This window comes from Sinohyriopsis cumingii, chromosome 12 (assembly GCF_028554795.1).
Source record: "Sinohyriopsis cumingii isolate HCF-2022 chromosome 12, ASM2855479v2, whole genome shotgun sequence".
Taxonomy (NCBI): domain Eukaryota; kingdom Metazoa; phylum Mollusca; class Bivalvia; order Unionida; family Unionidae; genus Sinohyriopsis; species Sinohyriopsis cumingii.
Genome location: NC_142972.1, coordinates 121260789 through 121275643, shown reverse-complemented (window position 1 = coordinate 121275643; position 14855 = coordinate 121260789). Strand labels below are relative to the sequence as shown.

Genomic DNA, 14855 nt, shown 5'->3' with positions numbered 1-14855 from the left:
TTAGGCCGTATTTCCAATATTGATGTTTGAAAACAAATGTCGTATACCTAAAGATAGAATGAAGTTTGGTTTCTGAGCGTACCTGGCTTGAAGTTTGGGCCTAAAGGCTACATCATATGCGATTTTAGATTAATTAGAAGATTGTTTGCTTGCATCCTGAAAGCCAGTTTCGTTCGCCTTAAATAAAGTGATGACTTATTTGCCTCAGCGCAAAGGCTTTCTGATGATGAAATTATAAATGTATATAAACGCAGTCTAAGTCCCTGACTGTGTATTGTATCCAGCATTTGCAGGTCGGATTTACAAGCCGATCCGTACTCAACCAAACCGTGTGAAGTTTCAACTTTTCTAATGACTTATATAACCGAAGCAGGACATTCAAATCAACTCTCCAATCTGTGTTTGCCACGGCTAATAATATATCCAGTACTTTGTTTTGAATGTGTTCCTTATGCGTCTAATATCTGAGAGAAACGTTTGTTAATGGTTCGAGAAAGCCCTAAAATTGTGTCTCCTCCAGAACGGGAAATAGAAAACCGTCAAAACAAGGTCATCACGAATACGATGTGATCGGCATCAATGCATACACGCATAGTTAGATTCGAATATTTGAACCCGTTTTCTTCCACCCATTCTTGAACTCTGTTTAAGCTTATAGTTGGCGTTCAATAAAATGCATACACTTTGATCTATAGCATATGATAAAGTCGTCAATATATAATGCGCAGCCAGTTCCTGGATTAAGACATTTCACTGTGCTGACATTATGCTGCCCTGAGGTACACCCATTTTTATAAGATATCTTTCAGACAGGGTGCTGCCTACCATAAATCTGAAGTTCATGTCTATTAAAATATTGGAGATAAAGTTAGCTAGGTGGCGCCTTAGACCCAGATTGAATTGTATCATCATTATGACGTACTTCCGTGTGGTATCATACACTTCCACTAAGTCGAAAAAGACGGCAACTGTATGTTCTGCATTAGGAAAGCTTCAAAACTAAATACTGACAGTTTGACAAGGTTGTTTATTGAGCTTCAAGTCGGACAAGATGGTCTATTGCAATTCAATTCCGAGAAGATGGTCTATTGTGCTTCAAGTCTGAGAAGATGATCTATCATGCTTCAAGTCGGACAAGATGGTCTATTGTGCTTCAAGTCGGACAAGATGGTCTATTGTGCTTCAGTTCCGAGAAGATGGTCTATTGTGCTTCAAGTCGGACAAGATGGTCTATTGTGCTTCAAGTCGGACAAGATGGTCTATTGCGATTTTCTGGCGCCTGAATCCACACTGAACACCTATTAGTTGTTTATGTGCTTCGAGATACCAGACTAGTGTGCCATTTATTATCCATTCTTTGGATTTGTAAATACAGCTTCTTAATAATAACGGCCGATGTTTGGAAGGGTTTGTTGGCCCTTGATTCGCCGTTGTTTTGTCGCTAAGACTGCATGAAGTCGTCCGTTTCTAATCTTTAACAGTGTATTTAGATGGATTATTTTTGCCAATATGATGGCGGAGCGAGAGTCCAACCTAGAATTATAGGATCCCCGTGTTTTCCTCCATCTTTTTCTAATGTCAAGATGATCTTAAGCGCCGTAAAAAACAGATTTTCAGTTGTTGGATTAGCATTTACATGTTTATGGACCTTTCTCGATTCATTGATGACGTCTTTGCACATATCCGAAACCATGCTTTGTTGACACAGGAATTTTCAAAGTTTTGGTATCGTATCCTAAGCAATATCCCTGAATACCTTTGTAAATAAGTAATCACATCCTCTTCATTGACTACACGATTAGCTTTGTAAATAGGCAATCATATCCTCTTTATTGACTATACGAAAAGCTTTGTATAAAGGTAATCATATCCTCTTCGTTGACTACACGATTAGCTTTGTATAAAGGTAATCATATCCTCTTCATTGACTACACGATTAGCTTTGTAGATATTTAATCATATCCTCCTCTTCATTGACTACACGATTAGCTTTGTAAGTAGGTAATCATATCATTTTAATTGACTACACAATTAGCTTTGTAAATCTGTAATCATATCTTCTTCTTTGACTACACGATTAGCTTTGTAAATATGTAATCATATCCTCTTCTTTGACTACACGATTAGCTTTCTAATTGGGTAATGATATCCTTCATTGATTATACGAATAGCTTTGTAATCAGGTAATCATATCCTCTTCTTTGACTACATGATTAGCTTTCTAATTGGGTAATGATATCCTCTTCATTGACTATACGATTCGATTAGCTTTGTAAATAGGTAATCTTATCCTCCTTATTGACTACACGATTAGCTTTGTAAATAGGTAATCATATCCTCTTCATTGACTATACGATTAGCTTTGTAATCAGGTAATCATATCCTCTTCATTGACTTCACGATTAGCTTTGTTATCAGGTAATCATATCCTCTTCATTGACTACACGATTAGCTTTGTAATCAGGTAATCATATCCTCTTCATTGACTACACGATTAGCTTTGTAATCAGGTAATCATATCCTCTTCATTGACTACACGATTAGCTTTGTAATCAGGTAATCATATCCTCTTCATTGACCCCACGATTAGCTTTGTAATTAGGTAATCCTATCCTCTCCATTGACTACACGAGTAGCTCTCAGAACTTTTCTCGCAGAGAGACTGAAGCGTTCCCCAATTTGCCTTGTTCCGTTTCCATCTGTGCTTAAGCACTTTAAGTTTGGGAATATATATTAAGTACCAAACTGATATGGTGATCGTAAAAGTTGTTAAGCAGAACAAATGGCGCCAGACATTGGATGAACACGGTGTAGTTGTGGGACTTCTGAGAGTCTTCCATGTTGCGATATCAGGTGGCTTTCAACAGAGCTCGTTCTCTCGACTTGCAAACGTTTTTTTAATAGTTTGATAGGTTGACTGGATCGTTATGGAAGGCTAGTCCATTCTTTAATTCCGTCTTTCTTTGGTTCTGAGCTTATCACTTGAATTAACGGTTTGCCGATATTTTGGTGGGTTGGATCTAAGGGGTTTCTCGGAAATACAGTTGGGTATCTAACTAGACAGTAGGTTTCTCTGGCCTCTGCTCTTGGTATGGGCTGAATGTGACTGGGATTTTTGTGTGGGTAATATTTGATTTTTACTTTTTTATACACTGTCATACGGATGGGATAGATTTGCCTCACACTTTGCTTGCAAGGCTACTATCATCAGTTTCGGAGGCCTCATTTTGAACATTGGGGATGTAAGGTCCGTCTCGGTACAAACGGCATTTGTGGAACGTTTCTTCTCCACTGAGCTACGTTTGCTTATGACTTGCTGTGTTATGTGAAGTCGAGGCTTCTACGGATTGCATTGCCTCGGGAATATTCGCGTGTTTCTCTTGTTGCACGTTTTTCACTTAGGACAATCTCTAGAGCACGACAAATGGTATGTACAAGAGATTTTCTTTGACCGTCCTGGTCCATCGTGATCCTCTTGCACACATCTGGAGTATACTGCTTTCTTCTTGCAACTTCTTAATTTACATAACTATAATGTTCCCAAAAATGATGGCAATTGTGAAAACCTAGAAGGCAAGAGGTTGAAGTATGTGTATGTGTGTGTGTTTTGGATTTTTAACGCAGCTTTAAAAATATTTCAGTCATATCGCTACAATGTCTGTAGTGTGGCAGCTTATATAGATGCCTAGCACTGGTACATCATGCCGCAGACATGTAGAATGATGTCCGACCCAGTCACATTATCCTGACACCAGACTGATTAGTCCGAACACTAACCTCTTCATACTGAGCGCTAAACGAGACAGCCTAGTGGTCTAAAGTGCTCTCCTTTACTGATCACTACCATCTCACCTCCGTTCGAGTCTAGGACTCAGCCAATGTGGGTATGTGAGAAGTCTTGCTGACAGCTTCCCGTGGGTCAATGGGTTTTTACTGGGGGGTTTCCCGGTTTTTATCTCCAGCAGTTATAATGATCAGCATACATCGTGCGTTAAAACAAATGTCGTTAAACCTAAAACAACAATAGCAATAACAACAAAACCATACAAATAACAAAACAAAAATTGATCCATCCAAAACGTTCATGAGATCATACATCATTTAAAGAAGAGTAGACCTCGCTGACTACGCAAAAAAATTAAAGGGCTTTTCTGATCAACTTGTTACCACTAGAATCGTTTTTACAATTTTCCTCATGAAGTAATCGAGTACTACATCTTTTTAAATGTTTCTTTCTCTTTATTTTTCCTTTCACCAGGACCTCACACTTGGGTGAAAAGTTTCCCAGTCGCTGCTGGAATACGACAATCGCCGGTGAACATATCCGCCAAGAAAAGTGTTTATGATGACGACCTTGCAGCAAACCCCATCAAGATCTTATACCTTCCTGAGACTAACATGGCGGTTGTCAACAACGGACATTCCATACAAGCAAACGCAACAGAAGAATCTGGTCAGTTTTCTTTTCTCTTTTTTTGGGGTGGTTGGGGTGGGGGTGGGACACATAAGTAACATTTTATTATTAGATACATGTATATCAAATAAACTTAACCGTCGTATATAAAATCTTGGGATGATACCACAAAACGCTGGTGTCATGATTCGTTTTGATCGGGTATTGGGTAATGTGTTAGGCACCATCCTAAAGACCATTACCTCATGTATCTAATTTTCCTCTGTCATCGTATTACTTTATATCGTGCTACAGTTGAAATAAATCCATTAACCCATTACCCCAAATTACGCATTACATTTGAAATAAATCCATTAGCCCTATAGCCCAAATTATGCATTACATTTGAAATAAATCCATTGACTTTATAACCCAAAGTATGCATTACATTTGAAATAAATCCATTAACCCTATAACCCAAATTACGCATTACATTTGAAATAAATCCATTGACCCTTAAACCCAATTAAAGCTTTATGCTCTTACGCAATGCAGTTATATTAAGCATGCGATATTTGAAAATTTATATTTATTAAATTGTAATATACAACACACGAGTGCTTGAAATATGAGTTGACAATGATAAAATGGGATAACATCATTTTATACATGACAGGTAAGTTAATGAGTACATCTAAAAGATCACGATGAACATAATGCCCCGACGACCTGTGATGTACATACTTTTCCGACAACACTTCATATTACACGGTATTTATACTTGCTGCCTAGAGAAATTTTTGTAAGATTCTTTTGATAGGTGTTTTATCATACTGTCAGCGTCACGTATGGCACGAAAAAATATTCAGAACGTAGTATACTCCATGCTTTATAATTAAAATCAAACCTCGTCACGCTCCAGAAAGACGTATCGCACAGAGAGAGAGAGAGAGAGAGAGAGAGAGAGACACAGAGAGAGACAGAGAGATGAAACGTATAAACGCGTTTTGTGGGCTTACAAAAGACGTCTCTAACTTCAGATACTGTTTAAATTTGTGAAGAAAAGAAAATCAGATCATACAGTCTTGTAAAAAAATGTCTTGTGACTGAGTTCTTATATACACATTCTTGTACATAAACGTTTAAGTGTTTACTATAACGATATAAATGTTGTACGTTATTATTGTTCGCCTCAGTCACAAACTATAGAAATGTTAATAAATTTTGGGATATTTCAAAAGTAAAATAGTTTGATGTGAATTTGGCAGTGTGTGGATTCTGCAAGTTTCTTTTGTTTTAAAGAAATCAAAATACACTTTGGTGTAAATTCTACAACATTTTTTCTTACCTTTTTGGGAACCGCGGTATGTCAGTCGGTAGAGTGTGTGACACGTAATCAGTAGGTCCTGATATTATGCCAAGGCGCACGTGTGCGCAAATAACGGTAAAACAATACGAGTTTCCGCACTTGGAAAGAAATAGTGCATGAAAACTCCAGCTAAAGTTCGCGCATTTAAAATTGCACTATAACTATATGCAATTCATAACTTTCAAATTACTGTGAAGATAAATTGAATAAATAAGAATCTAATTTTAAATTAACAATAAAACAAAAACGTATTAAGGATTCGTTTTTTTAAATAAAAATCCTCCAATCACTTTCAAAGTTTGCAGCTGTAGGTTACTATAGGTGTATGCTTAGCATTTCCGCTTTGTTTTTATAAGGTAGAAACATGTGTTCCAGTGTGACTCTGCAATGGATGTTCTTTGCCTCACTCTACCCCAATTCCTACCCCATTTTGCGCATGCGCGCACTTTTGTCCATTTCTAAAGGTGGAATTATATTCAAGCATGGATGGGCAAAATATTAGTGATTCTTGGCGCGGATGTGTAAAGTGAATGGCACAGCGATGAAATCGAACGGGAAAGTGAAAAGTTTCACCAAACGGAGGACTTTGATTTTAAAAATTGTCGGATGCCGGGTTAGATGAAACGCCATAGAAGAAACCAAAAGTTTTATAAGTCTTGGTTGCTACGGTACAAATGGTTACAACACAACGCGAAGGCAGTGGGTACCGTGTGCAATATTTGCAAAAGTTGTGGGAAAAAAATATCACATTTACGTCGTTCGGCTGTTTGAATAAGGACGTCGACTCTTACGCGACACACCCTGAAACCAGATTACATGCATTTTGGAGAGAGATATCCATAAAAAGGATACATGTGAACTGTTGAAAATTCGACAAAACAACCATAAAGAATAGTTTCCTATGCATATGGCCGTTCGCAGGGCGTGCTGAGAGAGTTTTCAGCACAGAACACTCTTCATACACATAGGAGGAACAGATTCAGTTCTGTAACGGGGTCAACGAGTATACAACTAGAAGTGGCATATTGTGAGGATTTTAATTTCACTAGAATCATAACAGAGTGGTGTACATTAAAGACAGACGGGTATTTAATTGTTGGCGACCCTCCCCCCCCCATTTCTCTACTCCCCCACTCCATTATGACAAAATCCTGTCAGCATCTCTGAAGGTTGCGGTTTCGATATCTGTTCAGGCCAGTCCATTTCGGCAGCCATGGTGTGTCCTTGGGTCTTTGAAAAGACACTTAATTTCATTTCTAAGCACCGCTCCGGTGGCCTAGTGGTTAGAGCGTCCGCCTCGGATGCGGGAGGTCGTGGGTTCGATCCCCGGCCGAGTCATACCAAAGACTTACAAAAATGGTACTAACAGCTGCCTCGCTTGGCGCTCAGCATTAAGAGGTTAGTGTTAGGACTGGTCGGCCTGGTGTCAGGATAATGTGACTGGGTGGGACATCATGCTACATGTCTTGGGCATGATGCCCCAGTGCTAGACATCACTATAAACTGCCACATTGCAGACATCGTAGCGATATGACTGAAAAATTGTTAAAGCTACGTTAAAAATCAAAATCACATCACATCACATCATTTCTAAGCATGATATAGCCCATACACTGTTATAGGTGCAGTTGAAACCAACACAACATGAAGAAATAAACAAATATAACTTTAGTTTTTTTCGTATTTGTTCACAGACCAAAGCGTATATATAAGGCTTCTTAAGGACCAAACAACAAACGGGTCCTGACATTTAGAGAACAATATAAATGTGTTTTTAACGCACGTCATTATTGATACCAAACATTTTCATGTATATTTTTCGTTTCTAGTGATTTCAGGCGGACCTCTGTCCGGAACCTACAGACTACAGCAATTCCATCTACACTGGGGCGCCACTGATGATGTTGGCTCGGAACACACCATAGACGGCACTTGCTACTCAGCAGAGGTATTGAGTTTTAAGTCGCATTGTTGAAATATTGTGCAAATCGTAAAACAAGCAAATAACTAAACGAAAGGTTGCTGATCTTACATATTTCTATTTTTATTTCTGAATGACATCCTTAACATATAATTTCATTGAATATGTATTCCCTTTGTATAAATGTTGGATGTAAAACGGTGTAAACTTCGTGGATTTCCCTCATAGTTTTCTATAATTTACCACTATATAACAGTATGTTTGAAATGCTTTGAATGTGGACCCAGTACTGCTAAATGAGTATTTTATTTCTGTGTGATTTTCCCTATCAAAATCAACTGGGAAACCTTACAGTTCATCCTCTAGAAAAATTTGGTCCTTCATGGAATTCATCCCAGTATAGCATAACTACATTGTGCATTACTGCCGTCCTCATTGTTACATGTGTGTGTATGTATGTATGTATGTATGTATGTATGTATGTATGTATGTATGTACGCATGTATGTATGTATGTATGTATGTATGTATGTATGTATGTATGTGTATGTATGTATGTATGTATGTATGTATGTATGTATTATTCACAGTACTTCGAACGGATTACACATATTTTCAAATGGGTACAATTTTCACACTAAATCAGATAAATCAAACCAAATGTAACTGACAAACATATAGTGAAGTTAAATATACACGATACAATGAATGTATTTCCAGCTTCATCTAGTCCATTTTAACTGCGGTAAGTACAAGACTATCGCCGAGGCTGTGGACAAACCTGACGGTCTGGCAGTATTTGGTGTAATGGTTAAGGTATGTAGTCTCTCAGGCCATCTGTTTGTCTGTTTTTCTTTTTATATATTTGTCAGGTATAGTCATTCACAGGAATCTTATTTTAAAATATCGAGAAATATTGTGGTATCCTCCTTCTGTTTTTGACTACATATGCTCCAAAATCTTTGCATGGAATTTCATGAGACTTTAAACTTGTGGTTGTCATCCTTGGCTCAAGCGCTAAGTTCCCTTTTAGAAGGTCAGAGTTAAAATGTACAGAACTTGCAATTACAATGAAGTTTCAGATATTTTCTGACCATATATATATATATATATATATATATATATATATATATATATATATATATATATATATATATATATATATATATATACACACACACACACACACACACACACATACATGCAATGCATCAAATAGCATATAACAGAATGAGTTTACATTATGACCCAAGGAATACTCTTCCAGGGGTGGATGATTATTGGGAGGGGGTGTAGAAAAGGGCGATGTAGAGAATATGAAATAAACACATGGGGCTTTTCGATGACAAGCCATTGCAGTTGATTGGACCGCTCCGGTGGCCTAGTGGTTCGAGCGTCCGCCTCGGAAGCTGGATGTCGTGGGTTCGAACCCCGGCTGAGTCATACCAAAGACTTATAAATATGATACTAACAGCTGCCTTGCTAACTTCTCAGTATTTAGAGGTTAGTGTTAGGACTGGTCGGTCTGGTGTCAGGATAATGTGACTAGGTGGGGCATCATGCTACATGTCTGCGTCATGATGCCCCAGCGCTAGACATCACTATCAATTGCCACACTGCAGACATCGTAGCGATATGACTGAAACTTTGTCAAAGCTACGTTAAAAATCCTAATTACACACACACACACACACACACACACACACACACACACACACACACAGAGTTGATCTAGTTGTGTTTATATTTGCAGTTATCGCAAACAAACCTTATGGTCTGAGATGATTGTAAATGTTATCATACTTGTAATAAATTTATTAATGTATTATATATGAATAGATATACTAACTTTTATTATACTGGTTTGTCTGTTTATATGTCAGTCTATCAAATGGAAAAGCTTAGATGGTTATTGGAGGATTATCCAGGCTGACTGTGTGCTGAGTTTTCCTCATTATCCAGATTGATACTACAACATTTTCCTTCCAAAGCTTGCATCTGGTTCTGTATGCCATATTAATAAAATATCAGGCATTGTACGTTAGAGAGTGGAATTACAAAAATATACCATGAAAAAAATAGACACATTGAGTTTTGTGCTCTTTATATCCATTTACCTCGTGATCACCTTTACATGCTGAAACTTGTTCCTTAACTGCAGACGAAGGAAACCAGCTTTGGGATTTTTTTGTTGGCTTGTTTTTTGCAAAATCTCTGTGGTCTTCTAGAGTATTGTCGTTTAAATTAGTGCTGTCCAACCCGCGGCCCGCGGGTTGATTTTTAAATGGCCCGCCATAGCTCGAGCAGCTATATAGTCGTGTATTTTCAGTTTCCTGTTTCGGCCATCGGCTTCAAGAAAAAAAAAATTCAGTGGCCCATGGCGTGAAAAAGATTGGACAGCACTGGTGTAGATGATTCTTGGGGTGCTTTCTTGCCGTCTTCCCATCACTGTAAATGGAGCCTTGTTTTCTTGGGAAAGATATATGTACTATATTGTAAATGTAAACGAATTAAAAATAATACAACTTTTAGTATTAATATGAGGAAAATGTTTTTGTGGCCCGTAACATCTCATTACTTATAATTACTGATTGAAATTGGAATATTGTGAAAAGTGCTTACAATTTAGAAACATATTGTTGGCAGTTATCATTTGATTACGTGTCTTTTGCTTGTTTTGGCAGATTGGTAAGGAGCATGCTGGATTTAAGAGTATAACAGATGTAGCAAGCAAAGTTTCACACAAAGGACAGTCGACAAAATTGTCCAAAAAATTTGATCCAAGCTGTCTTCTGCCAGGTAATATTACACCATTACTGACGTTTCTGAGGTGACTATTTAGATGTACTGAATATCAAATGATATCAGGTGATAAATCTAGAAATAGGTCTCACAGTATTCGTATAATAAAGATTATGATCCCCACGTTTTCTGAAACAAGGGTGGCTATTATGCTATCCGGAGTACCGAATAGTGCGTGCATGTGTGATTAATGTAGCGCATCTCCTACACTGTTTGAAATGGAGACTTCGATCTTTGGAATTTGAATGGGGATGATCTGCAAATATACAAAACGTTATGAAATTTAGATGCATGCTCGTTTTGCAGAGCTTGCATAAACGGGCAACTCTTGCATATGTAAAAGGGGGCTTAGGGTTAGCGATAACAGAAAGGTCGGGGTAATGCTGCTTTATTGCAAACCTCTTCCCCATCCTACCCCCACCCCTCTCTCACTCTCCATCAGCGTCAGAACCCGGCAGACTGAAGCCACTGCGAATGCCCTACATTTTCCCAGAAATTATGACTTTAAATTGTTGTAAGCCCCGATCCACTGCCCCAGAAGCAGTCTTGTCTCCTCAGGGTAAAGTGCCTATGATTCCCATTCATCATTGTTAGCTTGAATATGGCATGACGGTAAAATTCCCAGTCATCACCTCTTCAAACAATTTTGTTATCGACACAAATAATAATAATCACCAACACCATTCACGTGACCTTCAAACGTTTATGATAAAACTATCTTTGGCGGCAAAATATGCGAGAAAGTGCAACTGTGTTAGCTTCAATGTTTATGGATCCGGGGAGGCAACTCGCGTAACTTGACGATGCTATTCGTGTTCATATAATAACACTTCCGTTACTCAGAATTAGTGCTTAAATTTGTTCATAGCATTACCAAAGTGGCCATTCATTCTTAGAATCGAAACAACACTATTTTCTCAGGATGAGACAATGCCTGTAATTACACGTAGACTTTGTTTTCGTACGAATATAGAAATGTAAAGAAAGAAAAAGTAATCTTAAAAAGGCAAATAATACATAACATGTTGTATTCGGTATGATATTATGTATCTCCTGATTACCATTTCCTTGCATAATAATGTCGTATTGTATGTCCGTCCGTCTGTATGTCCGTCTGTACGTTCATCCGTCTAATCTGCTGCAGGATCAGAGATGTAGAATGAGCAGAATGGATGTTGTAAGAGGCAAAAGTCGTTTTGGTTCGATGGTAAGAGTGCCGAACTCGTGACCGAAAGGATATAGGTTCGAATCCTACTGTCGGATCACCACATCAGCAATGCACTTTACTCCAATTGTCCCGGCACTAAAAATGTACTTGTGTTGCTGTGCCGTAAAACATCGAACCAAACCATCCATCCCTCTGTCGAATTTTGTGTATGTGCTTATATAACATATACACTTATTTTACATCTACCTGTTTCTGAATATCGTAAGTCAATTTTTTTTTCTACACAGCTGATACATCAAGCTACTGGACGTACCCAGGCTCATTGACAACCCCGCCTCTGTACGAGAGTGTCACGTGGATCGTGTTTAGTGAACCCATCAGCATCTCCAGAGAACAGGTGAGCACCATATTGTGCGCTTCTCCAGTTTTAGCCCTTAAAATATGCACAAAGAATGTCTGAACCGTAAATCACCCTCAAGATATAAATGAGAAATCTTAGAACTAGTTGCTGATGAAGCATGCGTAGCAATACGTTGAATTTCTTTTCGTTACTTGTAAGCTTGTGATAGTCGATGGAAGTCATAGTTGGGTTATGTTATTTAGTATGGTGCATCAAACCATTATTGTACATAATGGCGCTGTTCTACGTGTCGTATCTTAGTGACATAATTTATTTATGCCATTTGTCATACAAAAATAATTCCTCTTAATTAATAGTTATTGTAATAAAAATGCCTTTCTTTGTCAGATTGAAGCACTGCGATCCTTAAAGGACGAGGAACACGGTGGCAAACAAATTGTAAACAACTACAGGCCACCGTTACCGCTCGGGGACAGAAATATACGTTGTTCATGTGCGAGAGAGGCTTAATTCCGCTGCAGAAGGCAAATGCAACAAATATAAAACTGTTTTTATTCAGATACGGATGAACGGAATAATTTGTACTTGTTAGCTATCAACATATCCAAGTTTCGATGTTATCTTCTCTCTCTCTCTCTCTCTCTCAAACTCAAAATTAGCCTGATGCTTATTAAAGGGATGTATGTATGTATGTATGTATGCATGCATGCATGCATGCATGTATGCATGTATGCATGTATGTATGTATGTATGTGTGCGTGTGTGTTTCATATACATTTGTAATCATTAATCAGTTCTTCGAATTCCAAGTGTTCAAAAATAAAATTACATTCAATGTTTGTAGATATGCTTGTATTGCTAATGCTTGTGTGTGGATCGCTTAAACATTCAAATCTTTACTCTGATAGTGGACAATTTAAATACATGTACTAAGACGTTGAATTCACAAGATAAAGTGTTGGGTCCACTTAATGCGATTAGGACATGCATCAGTTTCAACTAAATGGCCATTTATAGAGATTAGAAAGACTATCCATGGCTTAAAGGTAGAAAAGAGGTTTCCAAATATCCGTTTTATTATTTTCCTGTCAGCTAAAATGTTGTTCTGCATTAATGGTGTGCAGCCTGTATTCTTATTTATTTTTGCGGGCTGCTGCAAGAATGAATTTAGCGAAACATTCTCTTGCTGATATTAATACATGTACTTTCTCAACATATCTGACATAGAACAAGAATTATTCATTGTAAGAGTTGGCATGATACACGTCAACAAGTCAAAGCAAATACCTGACAGACGATTAATATATACTTGTATATATTTCTTTACTATTAGTGTCTTTGGAAATATGCGTATTGCGACATCAAGGTCATCGATATTCAAGGTCATCGATATTCAAGGTCATCGGATGTAAATGAAACGGTTTTATGTGCAATAGGAAACACCAAGTTCAGTAAAGATTTTGAACCATCATCAACTTCAATATTAATTGCCTATTTAATTAAAATCTGTGCAAATATATGTGCTGCATACGAAGTTATGTAACTGTTATATAATGATCATATATTGAGACGATGGTAGCGTTGTTATTTTTGCAAAGTATTTGACCATGGAAACATGGAATGTTATTTCTAAGTATTTTTATGTCGATTTTTTGTAAGATATATTGGTTGACGTTTTACTCTCATGGTCCGGTCTTTAAAGGCATATAATTCACAGTTCTTTTTTAAATATAATTTTTATACATGTGATTTCATATACAGTATACGGTCGGTATTTAAACTAGATTTTATATGTATATAAACAAGACATTTTACATTTTATTTAAAGGATTGTAGTCATAAATATTTTGAGTAACTTTAAAAGAAAATTTAATGCTACAGTCTTGCACCTTTCATTCTGAGTACATGGGTACCATAGTATACGTTTTTCTAATATGTAATGCTTTCACAGATATGAACACCGATTTACACTCGCTTATGGATCGAATAAAATTGGAAACAACAAAGATCCTGATCTGCCAAAGCATAATGCGGCTGCAGACCAGAGTATATGTTGTTTGTTGAACTGAGTCCTCCTATCAAACTGCACAGATCTAGACATACCAGCGTATTATGTGAGGCAGATCTGGGTCTGTGCAGTTTAAAGTTGGATTCGAGTCATAAGCGAGTACATACGGTACTTCATACTGAAGCTTGTTAAGAGTAACTACTGTATGTACTTATAATAGATAACTTTAATACAATGTCTAAATTTCTGAAATAAAGAACAAATATTTAATAAAAATTGGTGATATATTTTGTACAGTTTTATACATATCGATTAAGTTTTTGCAATTCTGTAGAGTTTATCTGATGATTCCGTTGTGTAATAAGAAACAAAAACTGGGGAATGTATGATTGTTTAGGACAGAGCACGTAAGATTTTCTGGTACACAGCATGAAAAAATATTGTTTCTCATGATAAAAGTATAGCAGTATTGAATGATACATTTTAACATTGTATTGGTCTATGTCAATAAAAAGGAAATTTAAAAGTCATATTTATTTTACTTGTTTTTTATTGTTTTTTTATTGTTGATTATATTATTATTATTATTATTATTATTATTATTATTATTATTATTATTATTATTATGTTGTTGTTGTTGTTGTTGTTGTTGTTGCTGCTGCTGATATTAACACTTGATGGTGATTGACGATGATATAAGTGATGGCGAGGTTGGGATTTTTTGTGCTTCTTATTATAGGTGGTATCAAACCATGATTTATTGTGGCAATAAAATCATCACCGACTTTGGAAATGAAAATCTCTAAATTCTCACCGACTTTGGAAATGAAAATC

The 14855-nt window shown here is 37.0% G+C and overlaps 1 protein-coding gene across 12 annotated transcripts in view; it reads left to right on the top strand.

Annotated features, from left to right (window-relative positions):
* Positions 1-14551, top strand: part of LOC149787357 (carbonic anhydrase 2-like) — a 134497-nt gene extending 119946 nt beyond the window's left edge. For all 12 annotated transcript variants that reach the window (XM_089977921.1, XM_089977920.1, XM_089977919.1 and 9 more), the window contains 6 exons: positions 4259-4453; positions 7592-7710; positions 8403-8498; positions 10367-10481; positions 11940-12049; positions 12401-14551. In XM_089977921.1, the coding sequence (XP_089834047.1) occupies positions 4259-4453; positions 7592-7710; positions 8403-8498; positions 10367-10481; positions 11940-12049; positions 12401-12523 (758 nt within the window). In that variant the 3' untranslated portion in view covers positions 12524-14551. The remainder of the gene's footprint in view (positions 1-4258; positions 4454-7591; positions 7711-8402; positions 8499-10366; positions 10482-11939; positions 12050-12400) is intronic.
* The last annotated feature ends 304 nt before the right edge of the window (positions 14552-14855 follow it).